The 22,506-nt window shown below is 53.4% G+C and overlaps 1 protein-coding gene across 15 annotated transcripts; it reads left to right on the forward strand.

The window, feature by feature from the left end:
- Window positions 1-1,187: 1,187 nt before the first annotated feature.
- Window positions 1,188-11,740, forward strand: HEMK1 (HemK methyltransferase family member 1). 15 transcript variants are annotated; one of them, XM_041763236.1, is made up of 12 exons: window positions 1,188-1,443; window positions 1,520-2,541; window positions 2,666-3,017; window positions 3,313-3,404; window positions 3,713-3,806; window positions 7,903-8,037; window positions 8,306-8,370; window positions 8,644-8,693; window positions 9,646-9,754; window positions 10,620-10,715; window positions 10,868-10,981; window positions 11,329-11,740. In XM_041763236.1, the coding sequence occupies exons 3-12, from the start codon at window positions 2,790-2,792 to the stop codon at window positions 11,420-11,422; spliced, it is 1,077 nt and encodes a 358-aa protein (XP_041619170.1). In that variant the 5' UTR covers window positions 1,188-1,443; window positions 1,520-2,541; window positions 2,666-2,789; the 3' UTR covers window positions 11,423-11,740. The 15 variants fall into 15 exon arrangements, with proteins under 15 accessions (XP_041619170.1, XP_041619169.1, XP_041619172.1 ...); XM_041763235.1 differs by having other exon boundaries at window positions 1,579-2,541; XM_041763240.1 differs by lacking the exon at window positions 1,188-1,443 and having other exon boundaries at window positions 1,450-1,716; window positions 2,393-2,541.
- Window positions 11,741-22,506: the final 10,766 nt, after the last annotated feature.

A 22,506-nucleotide genomic window follows, 5' to 3' on the forward strand; every position in this document is an offset into this window, starting at 1 on the left:
CCCCAGTAGGAGCCGGACACCAGGTCTCGGGTCTTGGAGACCACCCGTGGGCTAGGCCGAGGTCGGGTGGGGGTCCGTGGGGGTGGCCAAGCCCTTCCTGCCCCAGAACTCGCGCGGAGCTCCACCTCCGCCGATGGCTTCGTGCTCCCAGGACGCGGGCGGATGCTGGAGGCTCGGGGAGAGCACTGTCCTGGGAGTCCTCGGATCTGTATTGACCTCTGGCTCCCCCCTCTGGTGCTTTGTTACCTTGACCGAGAAGCTTCCCCTCCCCTCCCGGGGGCTCGGCTTCCTGCTTAGAAGGGCTCTACTGAGAGGGCTCTTGGTAAACGACACCCACTTCGGGCTAAAAATAGGGCAGCTTAGTCCAGAAAAGTTGGGAGCCTTTGGTATTATTATTATTATTATTATTATTATTATTATTATTATTATTATTGGTCGGCCGGACACAAGCCAGACTACATAAACCCCTAACAACAGCCCCCACCTATGGCGCGATATCTCAGGGGAGGGACCCTCAGATACCTTCTAATCCTCGGGTTTTCAAAGGAGTTTATGGGGATCACCGGAGAAGCTTCTGTTACCAAGGAGATCCCGGAGCCCCCCTCCCCCCGTCCCCTCCGGTCTGGGACCCAGTCCAGGAAACTGCATGTTTAACATCGGTTAACAGTGATCTCCTTAGCAATAGATTCTGGTGGGGTAGGGCGTCGGCAGGCCACACTCGGTGGGACACTGTCGTGAAGTCTGTAAAAGGAACAACTGAGGCCCACAGAGTGAGCTGCCAACGGCCGGGATTCGAACTCAGGTCTCCGGCGTTCGGTTTTGAACCTTCCTGCCCCAAACCCTGGAACCCGGGAGCAAGAGGCTCAAGAGCGGTCCTGGGGTCTAGTGGCCACCCGGCCCCCAGCGCGGCTCCGGCAGCTTCCTCGGCCGAGTCGTGGACACGGGGTCCCGCCCCCAACCCTGGAATCCGTCCACGTGCTGCCGGGCCCGCCGGAGGCTACGCTAGACCACGCCCCTGGACCGACCCGGCGCCCCGGTTCTCGAACCCGAGCTGGCTGGTGACACGCCCCCGCTCGGACGGACGGCACGCCGCCGCGGCCGGGTGCGCAAACGCCAGCTCCGAGCAGTCCCCTCGGGCTGCGACCGCGTCCCTTCCGTGACCTTCAGGAAGAATCGCCGGTCGCGGCCCGCAGGGAGCCAGCTCCCGCACATCCACGCGCTCCCCCGGCCCGCGGGGCTGCGGGCGTGACTCGCGCGGCTGCTGCAGCGTCCCCAGGGCTCCCCCGGCGGAACCCAGGAGCGCTAGGAACCCTGGAGCTGAGCCGCCGGGTCCGCCCGACCCTTTTCTCCGACGCTCGGCGCAGCGCGGGTCCGGCATATCCGGGAGCTGAGCCCCGGCCTCTGCGCAGCCTGGCGGGCCGGCGGGGGGAAGCCTCCAGGCAGGTACGCGCTAGGAATGGGAACCGGGCCGGGTCCCCGGACTGCCACACCCTTGAGTCCCTCCCCCCGCGTTATACAGATGCTGAAACGTGCTTGGGGAGAGGCGACGTCGCCTGGGTCATTAATAATGCCTTGCAGAGCTGAGAGGGAAGCAGCTGCGTCCCTGACCTCGGACCTCGGGCGCCTCCTGGGGCAACGCTTAGTGGGCGGAGCCGCCTCTGAAGTCCGGGGGACCTGGGTTTGTGTCCTGCGTGGGACACGTCTAGCGAGGTGATGGTAGGCCAGTGGCTTTCCCTCTTGTAGCCTCCTTTCTGTTTCAGGTTCTCTTTGGAGATGTGACACCCAGCAGGGGCTCAATACATGCTAGTTTGGACCTTGGTCTGTGCCAAGGGAAAGGGAAACACTAATTTGATTTTTTTTATTTTTTTTTATAAATTTATTTTTTATTGGTGTGCAATTTGCCAACATATAGAATAACACCCAGTGCTCATCCCGTCAAGTGCCCACATCAGTGCCCGGCACCCAGTCACCCCTACCCCCCACCCACCTCCCCTTCCACCACCCCTAGTTCGTTTCCCAGGGGAACCACTAATTTTAACCCTTCTGTTAGACTTTGTGACAAGTTAGCAAAAGTGATCAGTTTTTTTTTTTTTTTTAAGGTGGCAGTTTATGCTGATGTTTAGGATTATGGGTGAGATGGGGTTGCGGGGGGGTTAGCATACAGGTCAGTCACAGTACAAGAAAATGTCAAAAGCAAAGCTCCTAAGCAAAGGCAGTCTTCTCTTTCTTGTAAGTAGTTAAGGGCACGCAACAGAGTGCCTTCTGTGTGTTGAACTGGTTCCTGGCCCTTGACGTTCATTGTATAATATACTGCTTGCTGTGGAGTTGGTGTTATTGTCCCCCCATTTCATAGAGGAGGACACTGGAACTTAGAAGTAATGACTTTCCCAAGGTCACACACATTAGGTAGAACAGATCTGTTCAACCCTCAAGCCTGGGCCACGATGCATTGCCAGGGACTGAGCTCCGGATTCAGCCCACTTCAGCTAAAAACATGAAGAAGACATAACTGGTCACAGAGGAGAAGAATGAAATAGACGGGTGAGGGTCTAAAATGGAATTGAGGTTAGCAAAGCAAGGGCATGCTCTGTCTCAGGCAGCAGGTCAGAGGGGAGTGGGTCACACAAGGCTCAGCTGCTCTCCTGGTTCTCCTTCCTTCTCCCAGAGCAGCAGTCACATCTGGAGCAGAACCACCTTGAGGAACCAGTGTCCATGACCATCTTTGGCGACTGACATCACAAGGAAGACTTACGGACTTGGGAGTGCTCAGGAGAATCATTCCCCAAGATATGGAGCTTGGGGGCCGAATGCTCTGGGCCCTCCTGTCTGGCCCTGGGAGGAGGGGAGGGACCAGGGGCTGGGCCTTCAGCTCATGGCAACCCCATCTGCCTCTGGCTGGGTTGTTGAATGCCAAAGAACTGGTCAGCCACTGGACTGCAGTCTTTGAGAAGAGGGGGATCCCTGAGGCCCAGGCATCCAGTGAGTACATCGTGGCTCATGTCCTTGGAGCCAAAACAGTTAAGTGCAGTATTGTCAAGAGGGCAGAAGAGGAGGGAGGGAGAGACCTAGGGAAGAACATCCAGGCATTTCTGCCCCATTGAGAATGCTGAGTTGAGAGTGATGGGTTTTTCTGGAGGAATGTTTTTAGTAGATACTTATTTATTCATCCAATGAACTATTACAGTGTGTGTCAGGCAGTAGGGGTCTAGGGATGACAAAGGTGGTCAGTGTTGGGCCCACAGGCATTGTTCACATAAACCTGGGTCAGGCCCTCGACTGGGGAGTCAGCCACTCACATTCTCTGTGGGGCAGTTTCAGAGCCTGAGGCCAGAACTTTGGACACAGCCCCTGACCCCTTGGCAGTTGCAGTGCATCCAGGAGCTGAGTAGCCGCCGATTGCAAAGGTGAGCACCGATGGGCCAGACCTGAGGACTCTGTCAGGAACAGGTGTCTGGTTTCCACCAGGCCAACTCATGCACGGTCAGGAGGAAGAAAGTATCCAAGGAATAGGGAGGTGTTGGTATAAGGTATGGATGAGAGGGGGATCAAGCAAGTAGAAGGGAAGGAAGGAATGCCTTGCCTCAGAGTCCTGGGGTACAGGAGGCATGACCCTGACATTTTTGGTATCCCACAAGGGGTATCTCTCAACCCAGTCGTGGTCCTGTTGGTCCAGGCTCTGGCACTGATGATCACCCAGCTGCCCCCTCTGCAGGATGCCTGTGCAGTACATCCTGGGTGAATGGGACTTTCAAGGGCTCAGTCTGAAGATGGCCCCCCCAGTGTTCATTCCTCGCCCGGAAACTGAGGTAGGTGTGCTACCAGGGCAGGGCAGCATGGATAAGAACAGTGGGGTTTTGAGCACCTTTCTTGCCCCATATTTCCTCCAGGGGGCGCTAGGACCCCATGATTTTTGTCCTCAGAGGCCTTCTCTTGCTACTGGTGTCTCCTGGTTGGCTGAGTAGGAGGGGCCAAGAGTACAGAGGTCTCCTGCTGGCTTCCCTGACTGTCCTCATGTCCCAGGCCTGGCCTACCCAATCCATGGTGGGGGGAAAAAATGCCCTCTTCCTTCTCAGGAATCATGGGTGAAGTGGATAGGGTTCCAACAGGACACCCAGAGGCCTGGTACAGCTGTGTGACCTAAAGGCCTCTAGCCTAGGGAGGGAATCTGTGACTTGGTCCTCTTAGATCTACTATCTGGTCAGGTAATCACCTGTGTGCCTCGTGTTACTATTAATAGGTATTGTATGGCCCCAGTGTGCTATTCCTTGGTGATACACCCTTATTCTGGGAGAGATGCTCTCTGTGGCCCTTCTTGGGTTTCCCCCTAACCTTGTAGGGAGCCAGGGAGAGCAGAGCAGATGGATAGGGCTGATGGGCAAGAGGGCACCAGGTTCCGAGCAGGGGTGTCTCTTGAAACGTACCCAGGCATACAACCATTCCTGGGAAAGATCGGGCTTCATTCACCTGCCCAAAAAGGGACCCAGAGCCCCTCCTCACTTTCCTAGCCTCTCCCCCCGAGCCAAGAAACTCTCTCACCCCATTCGCTTCCATATCATGTGGTTGAGAAGCCAGGTCCTCACTTTACGGCCCAGTGTTGGGAGGGACAGTAGGGAATATGAGAACTTCCTGAAGTCACAGGGCTGCCAAGGGGAGGAGCATAGGGGCAGCATTTAGACTTCCTGACTCAGTCGGGGCCCCATCCTTCCCATGGGGCTACTCTATCTGAGATTGGATGAGTTGGGATGGGGTGCAGAGATCCAGAGCAGGATGTGACCTGCCACCTGTAGCCTCTTGGGAGGGTACCCTGTGTCTTTCCCAGGCATGTGAACTTTGGCTGGGAGGTCACTCAGAGTCTTCTGAGGCTACTAAGGGTCAGGGCAGGGGAGGGAAACTACAGTGATGACTTTTGAGTCCTCCTCAGGGCTGATCTGGCACCAGCCATGTGCTCCAGGGTTCTGAATATCGGATGTGGACTTCCAGCTCTCATCGGCCCCCGTGCCCCCATTCCTCTGTGGGTCTGAGCCAAGAGAGCAGCTCTGCTGCAAGGGGGAGGGGAAAGGGAAGACAGAGAGGGAGGCTGTGGTTGGGAGGCCAGGTCCTCACCTCACTGTACAGACGTTTCTGAGAACTTGCCAGGTTTGCCCCATTGTGAAGCCACATTGGGGGTGCTTTACCAAGAACTTGAAAGGACGTGGCCTGTGGCAGGGAGTAGGGAGAATGAGTTGCAGGGGAGAGATCATGGTGCCTATGTTCTTTCCATCCACTGAAAGGCAGTTTTTGATGACGGGGGCAGAAGTCAGAAATGTGAAGGTGTAGGTGGCATGTGGCTCAACGAGTTGGGCTTTCCCTGGGGGTGGTAGGGTGGCTTAGTCTTCGGCCTGCCAGTGTGTGCAGTGGGAAACCCAAGGCTGGGAGTGTGAGCCATCCCTATCCAACCTGGAGAGGTGAGGCTCTGTGGGGTGTAGGAGGCTCAAAGCCTTGTCTGTGATTGGCTTGTGGGAGACAGTGCCACCCTCCTGGGGCTGCCCACCAAGAGGATCCTAATGGAGGGTACTCAGAGCACTCAGTTCCTGCTGAGGCCTTGGCCGACCTCTTGAGGGGTCCTGGGGTCCTGTTGAGATAGTGACTCCAACAGAGCCAAAAAGCTGCCTATTTCCCACATTTCCCCATCCCCCATCCCAGGTCCTGCTGAGGCCTTGGCTGATCTCTTGAGGGGGTCTGGGGTCTTGTTGAGACAGTGGCTCCAGTAGAGCCAAAAAGTTGCCTGTTCCCCCACATTCTCCCATCCCCCATCCCATCATGGTTTTGGATTCTTATTTACCTGGAGGAGGTGCCCTGGGTCTGTGACCATTTGGCTTTCAGCCTCCCCTAAAGAGCCACCAATTTCATGCTGATGGAGGCTGGAGGCTCTTCACTTGGTGAGGAGGAAAGTTTCTGGACTTTTTGCGGGTGGTCTCCACCCCTAGCGCCCAGGTGGTCCCATAGCTAAGATAATGCTCGAGTGGTCTGGAGTATAACAGAGGGATTAGAGGGCACTGGGGGCAGTGGGGGCCCAGTCTTACAGCTTCACATGCTGTCTGGGGTGGCTGTTCATATATGTGTTATGCGTCTCTGAGGTCAGGGGTGTCTCTGAGGAGGCTGGTCAAGAGGTCATTCTCCAACCAGAGTAGGTCTGTCAGTGGCCAGGAAACCAAAAGAAGTTCACACCACTGACAAGTCTCAGCTATTCTATCAGCCGCTCAGTACGTGGCCTCAGCGGTGACACCACAGTCTCCACTGTAGCCCTAGATTGCTTGCGCTATGTCAGTCCCAACACTGTGGGGCCAGATTGCTGCAAGCACCCTTACAGTCTCCAGGAGTGCCTGCTACAGCGCTGGCGGGAGCAAGTGAGGGGAATAGAAAGGGTTGGACCCACTGACCAAGTTCTACTTGTCTTGGACTTGCTACCTAGGGACAGGTGAGCTCTCTGCTCCTGGTATTGGGGGGCCTGTAAGAGTGAAATGCCTTTTGGGACTCAGCACTTGAGGAGCTTATATGGAAAATGGATCTGAGCGACCTGGAGCCACTGAGCCTGACTGTTGACATTGGAGGTTTGGGGGGACCTGGTGAGGGAGTCTGAAACTTTGAGGGTAACTTCCCACAATCACTGAGAAAGAGCTTTCCAAAGCCCTTGTAAAGTAGTCAAGAGGCCTCCCTGAGGGTCAGGCCTTGCCTGTGGGACACGCTGTGATGGGTTAGATCCCTGGTCTTCCCATCATGGAGCCTTCAGTCTGGTGGGAGAGGCAAACCGCATCCTAGACTTGAGACTCATGGTGAGGAAAACCATGAGAGAGACCCTGCCAGGGGGTGAGGAAGCCTTTCTGGAGGAGATGGACTTCTTTATACATGATGGAAGCACCCACTTGCTGACCCTTCTGCCCATTTCCTGAGCCAGCCCTGCCTGGAATCCCAGGAGTCCCAAGTAAGACAATCACTCCTCAGGGCTGCCTTTGAGAAGGAGGGACACTGCCCTTTTCCAGCCCCATGCCAGCTACTTGGGGCCTCACTCCACTACTCATTAGAAACGATTGGCTTCTGGGCAGCAGCAGCCCCCTCTAGCCCTCACCTCTTCCCTCTATTGGCTTACATGCACAGTCCCCCGTAGGTGGCAGATGGTGGACAAGACCATTGTTTCCAAAGTGACAGTGTCTAGAAGTGTCCCCCAGCCTCCAAGACAGGTATGGTGCAGTCAGGCACCTCCCATCACTCCATGCCCACTTATCCCATGCCCTGTGTGGATGGGGCTCAGGCAGGACTCTGTTGTCTCTACTATGCCCCATCCCCATGAAGGGAATTCCCTGTCCTTTTGGCCCGGGAACCTCCCTGGGAGCGTCCTAAGTTCAGCTCTAGGAAGAAGCTGGGGAAACTTTGGCTCCTGATAATTGGCCACTATGAGCTGTAAGCTGGGCTCCAGGAGGGGCCTTGACCCCTGGGCCTTGGCTTCCTCATGAGCTGGTTGTGAGGATCCAACAGATTAAAGGAAGGAAAGCTCTGGAAGCAGGGCCAGTCACAGAAGAAGTGGCCAGGTGTGGTTCTTAGCATTGCCATGAGCACGAGACAGAAAACTGTCTATAAAGGACCTAGCTGGGGTTATTGGACACTTAACACGTACTGGGAATAGGATCTGTGTTTCATGAATGTGGTTCTGTTTAGTCCCTCAGACACTCCGATGAAGTTGGTTATCCTCAATGGCTCAGTTTTACAGATGGGGAATCTGAGGTGTAGAGAGGGAGATGAAGCTGTCTGGCTTTAGTCACCCCCTCTGCATTCACACAAGAGCTAACCATGCTTGGGCCTCTCTGCAAAGACCCCCAAGGAGGCCAGGTTGACGCTAACTCTGATTCAGATCCCTCTGCCTCACAGGAGTTGGTTGAGTGGGTGCTAGAGGAGGTAGCCCAGAGTCCCTGTGCAATGGGAACCCAAGATGGCCCCCTCATCCTGGAGGTGGGCTGTGGATCGGGAGCGATCTCCCTCAGTCTACTGAGTCAGCTTCCCCAGGTGAGCCCCCTCTGCATCCCTGTGCCCCACCCTGAGTAGACTGGGACTGCCACTCACTGGTCCTCTCCCCACCCATCTCTGCTAGAAGCACTTGAAGGGAGGTGGCCACACATGAGAGGACAGGGCTGCCTCCAGCCCATCATGGTTACAGCCTCTAACTCCCATCTTCTTCTGTCTGGCCAGACCCTGGCTACAAAGAGGGGACAGCTGTTGAGTATTTCTCCAGGCACCCTGCCTCCTATGTACCCTTTGATTATTTTTGGTGCAGAGCCGAGTCATTGCTGTGGATAAAGGAGAAGCTGCCATCTGTCTTACCGAGGAGAATGCTCAGAGGTAGGTGGGCAGCGGGGACAGAAGGTCAGAATTGGGGAAATCCAACTTTGGGCCCTGATCTCAGTCCGTATTCAGATGTTAAACTTATTGACGTTTGCTTTCCACTCCTAAGAAAAGGGAGACGGGGAAGGATGGCCTAGCCTGGACCCCACAGGATTATGAGGGATGGTGGGCACCAGAGATCTGCCAGTCCAAGAAGAGTTTATTCTCACAGTCCTGGTAGCCATGAGTAGGAGTCTCCCCCGTGCTTACCCTCACTTCCCATTTCCCCAGGCTTCGGTTGCTGGACAGAATTCGGATTGTCCCCCTCGATGTGACCTTAGGTACTTTCTCTACTGACCTTCCCTGGGGTGGGGATCCTGGGTATGGGTACTGCTTTGTGGGTGGGGATTCTGCAGAGATGAAAGGAGAGCTTCCCCAACGTTCATTCATACGTGTGCTCGCACATGCACACGCAAACATAGGGGTATCTCAGACCGATCCCTGCTGAGGACACACAAGGCCCTGTTGCATCATAGGCTGATCTGACCCATGCAGGGATTGGCCACAGGACCTTTCTTACTTTATGAACCCCTCATAACTAATGAGTATAACTAGGGCTTGCTTGTTGTTAAGAGATGAACAGAAGCTCAAGAGAAAGCCTTTAGGACCAAAATACTTTAATACTTTAGTACCTGCCTGCCCTGTCCATATCTGGCCCAGACGTTGTACGGCTCAGCCACACCTTTGCAGAGTGTCCTTGCGTTCTGGCTCCAGTTCTGGCTTCATTACGCATCTGTAGGATCTTTGAGCCTTGTGTGCGCCGTCTAGAGTGTGATACACTGGGTATAGCACATGGCTCCTGGACAGACCCAGTAAACAGTTGTCAGGAATTGACTAACTGAGACCAGGCATGCCCTCCATACACTCAGCCCACGTTGGTTATGAGGCAGTGTATGGCAGGGCCAGTGGAGCTGCAGAGGACACAGGCTCTTGCTTTGACCAAGCAATCAGAGAGGGCTTCCTGAAGGTAGCACCTGAACTGATTTTTGCTTATTGGGGAAATTTTTGACGGGAAGAAAAGAGGGCAGGATATTCTAGGGAAGAGCTGTCATCTCAGAGTATACCCACTCCTGACCCATCTGTTGACGGGGACCCTGGGCACTAATCTGCAAGTCTGGGTTATCAGGGCCAGAGACAGGCCTAAGGTATGGCTTGGGGAGAGGGACACCCAAGGGACATGGTGGGAAGTAGAGTTGTCACCCTTTCTCTGCTGTATGTTCCCTTTGACCATAGAAGGGAGCTGGGCGCACCTCCTGCCCTGGGGCCCCGTGGACCTGGTTGTCAGCAACCCTCCCTACGTCTTCCACCAGGACATGGAGCAGCTGGCCCCTGAGATCCGCAGGTGCAGGGTGTAGTGGGAGGGAGGCTGGGCCTGAGAGGGTCTAGTGGGCTGTGTCTACCCTGGGGGACTGTACCACTGGGAGGCACAGGGAGGGAGAAGGGGCTGAAAGGCGCAGCGATGTTCCAAGGGAGGCTCACTCTGGAGCCCACAGATCTGCTTGGTTTGGCTTCTGCTTTCCCGTTTAAGACCACTGGATAATCACTGAACCTCTCTGAGCCTCATTTCTGGCTTTTGAAAGGCGAGTGTTAGAGCTTCGTAGGGCCATGGGGAAGACCTAGCAATGACTGACATAACAGATGTGGTATAGGATACATAGAAGGTGCTCAGATGGGTATGTCATTTTATGGAAGATTGAGGCCCAGAGAAGAAAGATGCCTGGTCTAGGGCCATGTGGGGGCGGAACAGGAAAGCTGGGACTAAGACCCTACTCCAAGCTTTGCTCTGAGCCATCCTGTTCTCAAACAGGGACTGAGAACCAAGGGTAGCTCAGGAGTCCTTGGACAGGGCAGCGGTAATGTAGATCAGGGTGCTGGCTCCCCTTTTCTGGGTTCTCAGGAGTGGTCTGGGCCAGCTCCAGACCTCTCCAGACCAAGCATGGGAACAACCTTGTTGTGGGTAGATCTTCATGCCCTGCTCTCAGTGGGATTCACTGAGAACACCCAGCATTGCCTGGTGGGGTGCTGCCTGTGGGAGGTAGGAGAATCAGAGCTGCCATTTGGGGGCCCCCTCTTCTGGCTCCTCAGATTTTCTGAGGCAGAGAGTGTAAGTTCCATAGGGCCCCTTTGTGGAGGGCCCTGCTTAGCTCTTCCACACTTTTTACATACCCCGTGTTCTAGGCTCTCACCTCCCTCTGTTTCCCCTTCAGCTATGAAGACCCACTAGCCTTGGACGGTGGGGAGGAGGGCATGGACATCATTATCCACATCTTGGCCCTGGCACGTTGGCTCCTGAAGGACTCTGGGTATGGATAGGGCAGGTCTCCTGGATCTGTCCCAGTGTGTACTGGGCCTGTCCTAACAGTCATTCTTATCCCAGTCCTCCCTGCCCAAGCAATGCAGAAGTGCAGGTCCTAGCTCTAGCCTGGTTGAGCTGACCCATTTCTCCCCCATGTAGGAGCATCTTCTTAGAAGTGGACCCAAGACACCCAGAGCTTGTTGGCAACTGGCTTCAGAGCCAGCCTGACTTGTCCCTTGATCTCGTGGCTATGCGCAGAGACTTCTGTGGGAGGTGAGCTCTACCCACCCCACCTCCACCCCCACACTTGTCTTTCTTTTATTTATTTATGTATTTTTTAAAAAAGATTTATTTATTTATTCATTCAGAGAGAATGAAGAGAGAGGCAGAGACACAGGCAGAGGGAGAAGCAGGCTCCCTGCAGGAAGCCCGATATGGGACTCGATCCTGGGTCTCCAGGATCACACCCCGGGCTGCAGGCGGCGCTAAACCGCTGCGCCACCAGGGCTGCCCCACACTTGTCTTTCTACAGCTCTGGCTATAGGGAGAGTGTGCTGTTTCCACTCTGCTCATCCCCTGGGACCTAGGCAGTAATTGGTCTCTTATTCCTATCTCCTTAGGCCCCGGTTCCTGCATATCCAGAAGTCTGGGCCACAGCGTGGCTGCCCTGCAGATGCCTGGCCAGGGCCCCAGCCTGCCAGAGTGCCTGGCTGATAGTTCTTCCTGGAATGCTACTCGGAGGGAGGTGATGGTACCTTCCAGAACCCAGGTGCATTTGACATTTCACATGGTTCTGTGATTCTACATTTCTGTATGTTCTATATATCCTAGGAGACTTGAGGGTAGAAGCAAGGGTGGAGTGGCAAAGAACAAGGGCTTCTATAGTTTGGCTCAGAGCTGAGCAGGCCCAGGATCCCAGTCTGGCTCCATCACATCAGTGTGGCCAAGGGCAGGTTGCTCAATGTCTCTGTGGGTGGAATTGCCTTGGGGAAGTTGGGAGGTTGGCCAATAAAGTGTTGAGAGACCAACAAATAGTGATCTAATGTTTTGTTACTGTGATTTGTGGGTCCCCTGACCCCCTTGTCCCCAGTGCTTGGGGTAAAAGCTTCCTCCTCAATCCATCAGTCTCCCAGCTAGTGGGGGTTTGGGAGCACAGTGTGGAGAATGGCACATGGGTGCTCTTCCTGGCCTTGGATCTCAGGGTGCACGGCTCTGAGCAGCTCACTCCTGGGGTTGACTTAGCCCTCCACTGCCCCAGATGTGCTCCCACACACTTCCCTGACTGCGTCTAGGTTCTGAGCACAGGAATATCATCTGAGCTTCAGTTCAGAGACAGCTGCCTGCTTTGCTGGAGGGGAGTGGGCTGAGGGACTTTTTTGCACTATTCTCTTATCACATATCTGCATTTATTTAATGGGAGGCTTGTGTCAGTGAGGAGTGAGCAGGGTTTATGTTTACTTTTTATTCTCTCTCTCTCTCTCTCTCTCTCTCTTTTTTAAAGATTTTATTTATTTATTCATGAGAGACACACAGAGAGAGGCAGAGACACAGGCAGAGGGAGAAGCAGGCTCCATGCAGATAGCCCGATGTGGGACTCGATCCCGGGACCCCAGGATCACGCCCTGGGCTGAAGGCAGGCACTAAACTGCTGAGCCACCCAGGCGTCCCTTTACTTTTTATTCTCATACTTTTGGTTAAAACATTCCTTCCAGGTTGACTTTGGAGTTTCAGATAACCCATCTGTCCCTGGTTGGGGTTGGGGAGAGTGAGAGGTCCAGAAAAGCAGGCACCCGGTTGTGACCCCAGCTATGGTCTGTGCAGATGTGTGAGGCCTAAAAGCCCAGCCCTTCTGTCCATAGCAGCAGGAGGCCTAAAAGCCCAGCCCTTCTGTCCATAGCGGCAGAAACCTCCAAGTTGGCAGGTGCTGGTATGAACCTGCATCAGGTTGGGTCCTGAGGAATGTGGTAGACCAGACTGGCTCACCCCACTGGCATTTTCAAGGTCCTGACGTCATGGTGCGGTGGCCAGAGGCAGTGTGGTCTAGTGAGCAGCATCCTCTGCTGGAGCCAGGATGCTGGGTTCCAGGGCTGTGTCTTGCACCAGGACCTCAGGCAGTTCCTTTTCCTTCAAGAAGCTGGCTCTTACTGGTTCCAAGCCCAGTGCAAGGTAGCAGCCTCATTTTACTTTCTGTAAGCCAAGTGTATGTAGCTGGCATCTGAATTCTCACTCTCCTGACAGGGACTCCCCAAGAGATATGGCCTGCTTGACATCCCATTGGGAGGTAGCCAAGTGGAGATGGGAAGTGAGATCCCTGCCTTTGGGATCTATATTTCTGGGATCCTACCTGGCCTGAATGACCCCCCCTCCCACCACACACACACTGTGGCTTAGCAGGGACCACACTGCAGCTCCCAGGGCTCCAATATCATGCCCTTTGCCCAGCCCCAGCTTCAGGGACTCCTCAGAGGAGGAGCAGGGACTCCCTGTCACAGCTGTCTGGAAGGAACCTGGGAGGGTGCCGTGTAGAGCACAGCCAGAGTAGGCTTTTGGCTTTCAGATCCCCTTCTGCTCTCGGACCTTTGCCTGTGTAGGTCCTTACTGGTGTTGCCCTTCCCCTCCTGCTGTGCCCTTCGACTCGTGCTGTCTTCAGCAGCATCTCAGGGCCACTGTCCTGACCTAGCCATCAGTTAACCCCTGGTCTCACAGCCTGGGCCACACTTCTGCCAGTGCTGGCTTCCCTGATGGTCTCACCTTCCTGGCCTCAGACCCATCACTGAGGAAAGGTCTTGGCAAGCATGTGGATATGGCAACTTAAAAGGACATAATGAAGAGAGTGACAGTGTAGGGACAGTTGGGGTCACTGAAGCAGGAGCCACTTTTGGGGACAACCCTTCCCAGAAAACCTTGAGGCTTGATTCCTTTGGTAAAGAGGTTCAGGCCAAGTGGACTGACAGGCAGGGCCTCAAGCCTATAGCCACTGGCTTGATTGGGCCTTAATGCTGAGCTCTGATGTCGGAGCCACAACAACCTGTGCAGATCCTGGCATTTGACCTTTGCCGAGATGTGACCCTGGGCAGGTGACTTCACTTCCCTAAGTTTGGCTTCCATACCTAATAAACGGGACCACATGCTTTATCTCATAGGATGGTTCTGAGGAGTCACTGGGATGCACCTTCCATGGGGCACTGTGAGTGTTTTCATTGCTGCTTCAGAGAGCAGATGTGGGGAGATGGAGGGCCTGTGTACCCTCATGGGTCTGTCAGGTGCTTGTCACCAATGCAAAGCAGGCAGAGTCATGGCAGTCTGGAAAAGAGGGAAGGCTGGGATTTTACTCTTGGGCTCTTGACTTCTACCTGCCCTCTAGAGATGGAGCCCCTGAGAGGTTGGTAGCCTGGTTGCCCAGATTTCCCTCAGCCCCTCCTGTCCCTCCTCACAGGGCTTGAATGTCCTGAGGTCCAGGCCACAACGGCCGGTGGCTCTGCCTGGAGAAAGCCAGGCTCACCTGCCCTGTCCTCCTGCTTTCCTGGGGCCAGAGCAAGAGATGAGTTGTCCCCTCTGGCATGTGTCATGAAACTGATAGTACAGTCCATCTTCAGGTCCCTGAGGTCTTGAGGGATGTGCCTGTTGCCTGTCCAGCCTCCTTCAGCCAAGCCCTAAGCATGGGCACCGAGTGAAGGAGTCCTTGACTGATGTACTCGGAAAGCAACTCCATCCCCTCTGCTGACAGTTGAGGAAACCGAGACTTTGCCTCACAGTTGGATGCTTGTCCTAGCTATCCATGGGTTTCTCCATGAGGGCTCATCTAGCTGCTCTACTGAAGTGTGCCCCCCAAACCCTTTTCTGCCCCTCGCCTCTATCTGAACCCTGAGCCATTAACTGCTGCCAATCCCTGCCTCAAACCCATGGCTGTCTCATCATAACTCGAGTGTGTTTGCTGTTGCTTACAGAGTCCAGGTCCGAAGAGGTACGGCAGGATGGCTCCAGGAAAGGCCCTGTGGAACCCTTTTAGGGCCCCATCAGTGCTCTGAGTAAGCACTCCTGTCCATCAAAACAATGGGTTCTACTGCTCAACAGTTTTGAGAACTGCTTTAACCTTTTCAGACCAGCATGTCCTTCCCTGTCCACAGCCCTGGACTGCAGCCTCCTTGCAGAACTTTCCATTCCCTAAACGCAACTCCTTCCCTTCTTCTAGGTGTGCCTCCCATCAGGAGTGACTTGCCCACCACTGCCAGTCCTAACGATCCCTTCCTTCAAGCTCCAACACAAATGCTGCCTCCTCCAGAACACCTGCCTTTCCTGACTTCTCTTTCTCCCCGCCAGTCCCTAGTTGAAACTTCTGCCAATACCAGTGACATTCTGCCCCATTTGGTAGAATTTGGTAACCTTCTGGTCTCCCTCATCTCTCCAGGGCCCTGTGTGGGTCTGGTACACCCCAAGGTCAGTCATATCCACTAATAAACCAACAATATATGTGTTTTTTAGAATGAAGCTGGAACTTCCTGTGTGGCTCACATCTGCTCTGATAGCAGCTTTTGCATATTCTAACCAGTAGGGAGAAGAAGCCATGAGGGCCCAACCTCCCATCCGAGCTAGGCAGCTATTCAAGTTGAGCCATGGCTACTAATGGGCTCAAGTGCACCTGATCTGTGCACAGTGGCTGCGCCAGGAGTACAGGCTGTCCTTGGCGGCAGCAGGGGCAGGTGCCAGGTTTCCTGGAGCTCTGGGCTCCAGCCAGCCCCCAGCCAGAGTCTTGGCCAGAATAGCAGCCTGATCCCCCCATCATGACTCCTCAGTCCTAGATCAGCCCCCTGGATGGGGTGTGGGAGTGGCAAAGCTACCGTGCCCCTCCTGTGGCAGATAGGAAAATGGCTCCAAAGATGCTCGTGTCCTAAATCCCCCAAACCTGTGAATTTGGCAAAAGGAACTTTGTTGGTGTGATCAAGTTAAGGGTCTTGAAATGGAAAGATTATTCTGGATTATTCAGATGGGCTCAGTGTAATCGACACGTGTCCTTAGAAAAGGAGGGCTGGGCTATCAGAAGAGATATGAGGGAAGCAGAGGTCACAGTGAGGCAGCCGAAGCAAAGGGCCGTGAGCCAAGGAATGCAGACAGCCGCTAGACACTGGCAAGGGCAAGGAAATGGATTCTCCCCTAGAGCCTCAAGAAAGAGTAGAATCCTGCCAACACCTAAATTTTCACCTAGTAAAACTAATTTTAGATTTTCGACCTCCAGAACTGTAAGATGATTAAATTTGTGTCGCTTTAAGCTGCTGGATTTGTGGTAATATGTTATAGCACCAATAGGAAACTAAAACAGATTGTGGTACTTGAAGTGCTGCTGTAACAAATACCTAAAAATGGAAGTGGCTTTGGCAATGGGCAGGGGCCGGAGGAATTTTGAGGTGATGATAGGTTGCCTCTGCTCTGAGAGGTGGGGTGGCTGGGGTGGGGAACCCTTCTCCATCTGGAGACCTGAGCTGCCCCGGCCCCCCATCTACAGGTCTCACATGTGGTAGAGCTGGCCCTTACAGCAAAAAGACTAGAAGAGTGCTCAGGGTGGGCCCTGGAGAAGCTAACCTGGCACCTGGGGCAGCTGGGGAATGGGACTATGATCCTGGGAGAGGAAGCAAGGCTGGTTTCCATGGCCCATCTCTGGTGGCATGGGGCCACCCAGGCCTTCAGAGAGGATCTCAGAGACTGGATCTGAGTGTGGTTCTGGCCCCCATGGAGTCATGTGGCTGGCCCAGCACCTCTTGAGTATTGAGGATGAGTAGGGGCCCTGTACTCTCTGGGATGCAGGTATCTGTGAGATACCTGTGAAATCTGTGAAATCGGCACCATAGTCCCTGACTTCAAGCTGATAACCCCGACCCCTCTCTGTAAGCTTTGGATGATTCAGCTTTAGCCACCAGCCAGTGCCCAGCTCCTGCTACAGGCCTGGACTGGCCTATGTGGCTCAGATAGAATTAAATCATTCCTAGGATTTTCAGCCCTGTAGTTCCTAAAGCTAAAGTGGCCAATTAGAGTCCTTGACCCTGTGTCTGTCCAGGCTGGGACCAAGACTCCACTCCAGATGAAGGGAACTCAGAGATATGGAGGCACCATCCCACCTGGCCAAGGCCTGAGGCTTCTGAAGCCACAGTCCCAACTCAGGAGCCACAGGGAGAGCTACTAGGAGGCCAGACATGGGCTGGTGTGCTCATGGCATGTCTGGGACTGTGGATTCTCCTGATACGTTTTGTATGAAGCCGAGAGGGCCTGATTGTATTAGATGGGGTAGATTGTAGCAAGATTCATGTCCACTCCCTGATCTTCCCTTTTTCTAAACAGAAGGAAGGGGGTTACTCAGGGTCGCATAACACTTGCCTCCTGACTCAGCCTCCATTGCTGCCAAGGGCCTGAGGTCATTTACTTGGATGGTGTGGCTCTTTCATATAGCTCTTCATGTGGCTCCTAAGCAAAACTGACTTAACCATTGCTGAGGAGTTGGATGGAGGAGTGGGTGGCCAGGACCACAGTGGGGCCCTTGACTCTGACTGGAACCTGGGGTTCCCGGGGCCACCATAAATTCGGGAGTGGGGTAGTAGGGATAGTCAGCTTGAGAGTGTAGGATGCCATCAGGACATCTCAGAGGCAGTGTCAGACAATGGGCCGGTGTCGGGAGATCCAGAGGCCACCAGTGAGGGCAGAGGTCAAATTGGGAAGGTGAGGTGAAATTGGGAAGACTCTTCCCAGGCCTGAACATGGCCAGCAACTAACAGGGCATCTCCAGGAGCCAGCTGGTGCCAGGTGCTGCCCACACTGGCAGAAATCCCATCCATACATCAGGGATGGCTTTCTTGGCTGCTAGATGGGTGAAGAGACTAGAGCTTAAGTTGCCCAACGTCACACAACCAGGAAGTGGCCATGGTCCTCTGATGTCCCAGCTGGGGGCCAGGGTGGGGGGAGTGAGGAGGGGGAAGAGGGGAAGCAGGCCTGGGAGGCTGACTGTAGCCCAGGGCCTCAGTTCCCAGGAGGGTCCCCACCTACCTGTGGGTAGGGGGCGGGCAGCAGGGCTGACCAGGTCTTCTAGGTAGAGGGGAACGTGCTGAATCATCCAGAAGCATCAAGTGTAGAGCAAGCATCCTTCCCTTCCAGGTATGCAGTTTTCACGCTCAGCATGGGAGGAACCAGGCAAAGGGCCCTGCATGCAGGGCAGAGCATGGCCACTACTGAAAGGAGACATGTCCTCTGGCCATGGGGTGGGACTGAGACCTCAGACTCTGCTTCTCCATTGATAGGCAGGTACAGAAAGTCCCATCTCAGCATGAGGGGGATCAAGCCAGCTGTGGCAGTCAAGGAGTTTTAGGTCCCCAAGCCTGGGGGGTTCTGGAAGGAGGCGCCCAGTGGATGTGCCTGCAACCCTTCTCGAAGGCATTCCACAGGTCTCCCTCTTTGCCTGCTCACAAGTCCACCATCGATTCCTCATTCTGCCCAGCCCCTTAGAGCCATGGGGTTTGTTCTTTCAAACTAAGTTTCAGGTGGAATTCAAATATGTATTTTTACAAAGATAAAAACAATATCTTAAGCATAAATTTATTTTTAAGGTTCACATACTCAACATCTTAGCGTTAAGTCCATCAAAAACAGCAGTGAACACGTTTGTACTGAGGGCTGAGATAGAAGCCACAGTCTTGTGTCAGCCTCGGAGATCAGTTTCTTTCCATGTTTGATTTCAGTGACACAGGACCAGGTGACGCCCGACTCTCACAGATATGTGGTTACAAGTGGTGGTGGTGGTTCTGAAGGCCATCTCACAGTCTCACTCATTCACAGGGACAGCAGGAGAAGCCTTGTTTCAACTGGGCACAAACCCGGTTCCCTGGACACGTGTCATAATTTGATAGTGTGCCTGTTTGAGTCTGTGTGTGGGTTTTTAAATTGGGCTCTTTTTTCCCACGGATTTTATTTATTAGAGAGCACAAGAAAGGGGGGTTAGGCAGAGGGAGGGAGAGAAGCAGGCTCCCCTTTGAGCAGGGAGCCCGATGTGGAGCTCAATCCCAGGACCCTGGGTCATGACCTGAGTCAAAGGCAGACACTTAACTGAACCACCCAGGTACCCCAAATTGGGCTCTTAACAATAACTAAAAATATGAAAAGAACAGAGAGGGAAAGCAAGAGGAAGGAAAGGAGGAAGGGAAGAGAAGGGAATGAGGAAGGAGAAGCCAAGGGTGAGGAAGCTTATGTGGGGCTCCTTTGGGTTCTTGGTGTTGGCAGCCTCCATTTCTGCCTCTCCCAGGAAGCCTGCCCTGACTGCTCTACCCCTTCATATCCTGGGGATTCCCAGAGCCTCTTTTCACCTAGCATCTGTCTCAGTAAATGAATCTGGGTCACAGATTCACTGAAAAGTCTCAGGAATCCACAATCTCCTCTTGGCTCCAGTGTGGACCTTCCAGGTACTCAATCCCTTGTTCTGTGGCAGGGAAGAAGGTGCCAAGCAGGGGCCAGAGACTAGGGGCTTCCCTGGGCCCTCTGGTGGTATCTCCAGGGGTGAGAGGACTGGGGAACCCAGTGCCCCTGAAAGCCTGGGGTTTCTATAGTTCTGGGTACCTTCATTTCTGGGAACTTGCTATGCTTTGGAAAGAAAGAAATGAGAAGCAAAACCCTAGTGCCCAGCAGCTCCCCGCCCCCACCCCCCCTTCCTGCCTTCCTTCCGCTGAGTCACAGCCCAGAGCCTAGTAGCTCAGCCTCCTCTTGGGGCCACTTGGGTGGGGTGGGATTCAGGGTCATGTGAGGATGCAGCATCTGGGACAGTCCTTTTTTCCTGCCAACATCCTCTGTGAGGTTACTGAGGGCTGAGGCTAACCTCCCAAGCTTGGGGGAACTGAGGTATTTAGCTATTGTGTCTCCCCTCCCATTGCCAGGCCCATTGTTCACCCACAAGCACTGAGCACCAACTATAAACCAATCCATGGGGTGGGGTGTTTCAGGTGGGTCCTGGTCATTGATGAACTCATGGACTTGGTACAGGGACTCCCTCTGACAGGCCCCCAATGTATGGCTGGGTCCTTAGGTTTGCTTTGGTCAGCAATGGGGAGCCATGGGAAGCTTTAGGCTCTGGAGGAACAAGGCCACGTCACACACGCCCATTATAGGGACCTGTACACTCCTACACAGGGACCTGTGTGTATATGCATGTGCATAGGTGCATATGTGTGGGACTTGAGCACTTGGGTCTATGTCCATGATCACAGGTATCCATGCAGGGCCTCCCATGGTTGGTGGAGTTCTAGACTCTGGGAGCCAGGTCAAGGCCTTGTGTGTGTGTGTGTGGGGGGGGGGGTTAGGGGGGTCTCACCCTGTCTCGGAGGCCTAACCACTGTCTCTTGAGTCATGGGAACCCATGGGAGCTTGAGTGCTGTGACCCTATTTCTTGGAAAAGAAAGCTGAAGTTCAGAGAGGGCTCATGCCTCAGCCAGGATCACACAGTAAGTTAGGGTAGATCTGACCGGTGAGTGAACCAGACCTGGGTGCCTTGCCTACATTCCTGACCTCTTTGACCTGGAACTTGGGGTTTGAAACTCCCTGATGACCACACTGCATTAAACTCTGGGAGATGAGATTGGTGATTCTCCCAGCAAACTCACCTGAGGACCAACCACGGGGTCTTCCCAAGCTTTATGGACCATTGCCAGGGATTTTCCACACACCACATCTTTGGTTGGTTTGTCCTAGATTCTTGGAATGCTCTCTTTCTTTCTCTCCTCTCTTTCCCCCCTCCCTCCCTATTACTTGAATGAAATCCAGACTTCTATATTCTATTTAAATGCTTCCTCTACCTTCTGTGACCCCATGTAAGTTTTCCCTCTTTCTGGAGTCTGCTAAGCATCTCTCCCTCTTACTTTCACCTACTGTTCACCCACTAATAAATATAAAATTGGTCTCTACAGGCCTCGGCTGGCAGTGGAGGGTCCTTGAGGCAGTGATGGTGGACCCAGGCATCCCAGCCCTTCAGACTTCGCCAGTCACTGGAATGGGCCCGGAGCTAGGACAGGAAACTGCCTCTCCTAGGCATCACCACCTGCCCCCAACTGTGCTGCTTCTCTGAAGGCACAGCAAAGCCCTGTCCTCTGAGGGTGGAGGAGACTGTGCTCTAGGCAAGATGGGCTCCCCATGATTTGCCATTCCAGGTTGTGTTTATCCCTCCTCGCCCTGAACACCCCTCAGCTGTGTGCTAGGCATGTGCCCGTGTCTGGCCAGGTGAAGGATGGGGGCTGGACAAAGTGTACAGAACCCCGGGTTTCATGGGTGCTCCTCTTTCATTAAATGGCCCCGGACTGAGTTCTCTGCTCCTTTGCAGAGCTCTTTAGTTCCACTTGGTCTCAGGAAGGGGGCAGAGGGACTGCCTTTGCCCCATGAGGCTCTAAGCCCCATTGCTACCTGGCCATGCCTTCACTCCTCCCCACCCCAAAGAGCTAAGAACTCTGTCCAGGCCTACAGCTGCTAGCTTTGCTGTGTCTCAGGGAATGGACCCAGCCCACCCAGCCCCTGGAACGGCCAGCTTGTGTCCAGCCTCTAGTGCAGAGGGGCCATGCAGGGGAGCATATCAGGATCTCGCCTGTGCACTTGGCTTGGGGCCCCAGAGAAGGTTCAGTGGGTTATGGGGGGTAGGGGGGTAAAAGTTACAGTCAAGAGGAAAGCGGTTTTCAGTTTCTCACGCCTCATTTCCTCCCCTGGCTCTTTCAGGTCCATGCCCCTCATGAAAATTTAGCTTTGCTACTTATCTGTTATACAGTCATACAGTATTTGTTGTTATTTATTATACAGGGGGATGGCCTAACTGGTTCTTGCTGATGCATGGGAAAGCTATTAATTTATGTGGTTTATCTTATAATTGACCACTTCTTGGTTTCTCTTAGCTCCATTGTTCGTTGCTTCTCTTAGATTTTTTTTAATTTTAATTTTTTTTTGTTTAAAAAAATTTTTTTAATTTAAATTTTAGTTAAACATACAGTGCGATATTGGTTTCTGGAGTAGAATCCAGTGATTCACCATTTACATAAAACCCCCAGTGCTCATCCCAACAAATGCCCTCCTGAATGCCCATCCTCCATCTAGCCCATTCAGCCCCCCACCCCAGCAGCCCTCAGTCTATTCTCTGTCATAAAAAGTCTCTTATGGTTGTTTCCCTCTCTCCCTTTTTTCTTTTCCTTCCTTCCCATATATTCATCTGTTTTCTTTCTTAAATTCTATGTGAGTGAGATCATAGGGTACTTTCTCTACATTGATATTTTACCGCTGAAAATAATGACACATTTGTCTTTTCCTTTCTAATATTTATAGCTCTTATTTATTTTCATTGTCTTTTGGCTTGGCTAAGACCTTCAATATAATATTGTAAAATAGTGATGGCTAGAGCACTTGTACCTTGTTTCCCATATGTGTAGGGAAACTTGTGCCTCCCTATTAAGTGCACTTGCTTTGATTTTGGAGACAGCCTTTCTCTAGTTAAGGATGGCTCCATTCTAGTCCTAGCTGACTCCATTTTGTTTATTTATTTTAGAAGCTTCTTTATTTGCATCATTTGTGTGACAAACCTTCAGTGAGTGCTGATGTCAGGCCTACCCTTGGTACCAGAGTATGAAGGAAAACTTGACACAGATGCTGCCCCTAAGGAGCGCACTGCCCAGTGGAGGCTAGAGGCAAGTGAACAGGTCCTTGTCTTTCAGCCACATGGCATGCAATTGGCAGCTGTCTGCTCAGCACCATGCAGGGCACTGGGGTGGCCATGTTCACATAAAGCCCTGCTGCCTTAAAGC

The sequence above is a fragment of the Vulpes lagopus genome, chromosome 7 (genome assembly GCF_018345385.1).
Source record: "Vulpes lagopus strain Blue_001 chromosome 7, ASM1834538v1, whole genome shotgun sequence".
Lineage (NCBI taxonomy): Eukaryota > Metazoa > Chordata > Mammalia > Carnivora > Canidae > Vulpes > Vulpes lagopus.

Coding starts and splice junctions, on each gene's coding strand:
- HEMK1 (XM_041763236.1), top strand. CDS start 2,790: ATGGAGCTTGGGGGCCGAATGCTCTGGGCCCTCCTGTCTGGCCCTGGG. Junction 3,807..7,902: donor TTCCTCGCCCGGAAACTGAG/GTAGGTGTGCTA, acceptor TCTGCCTCACAG/GAGTTGGTTGAGTGGGTGCT. Junction 8,038..8,305: donor TACTGAGTCAGCTTCCCCAG/GTGAGCCCCCTC, acceptor TTTTTGGTGCAG/AGCCGAGTCATTGCTGTGGA.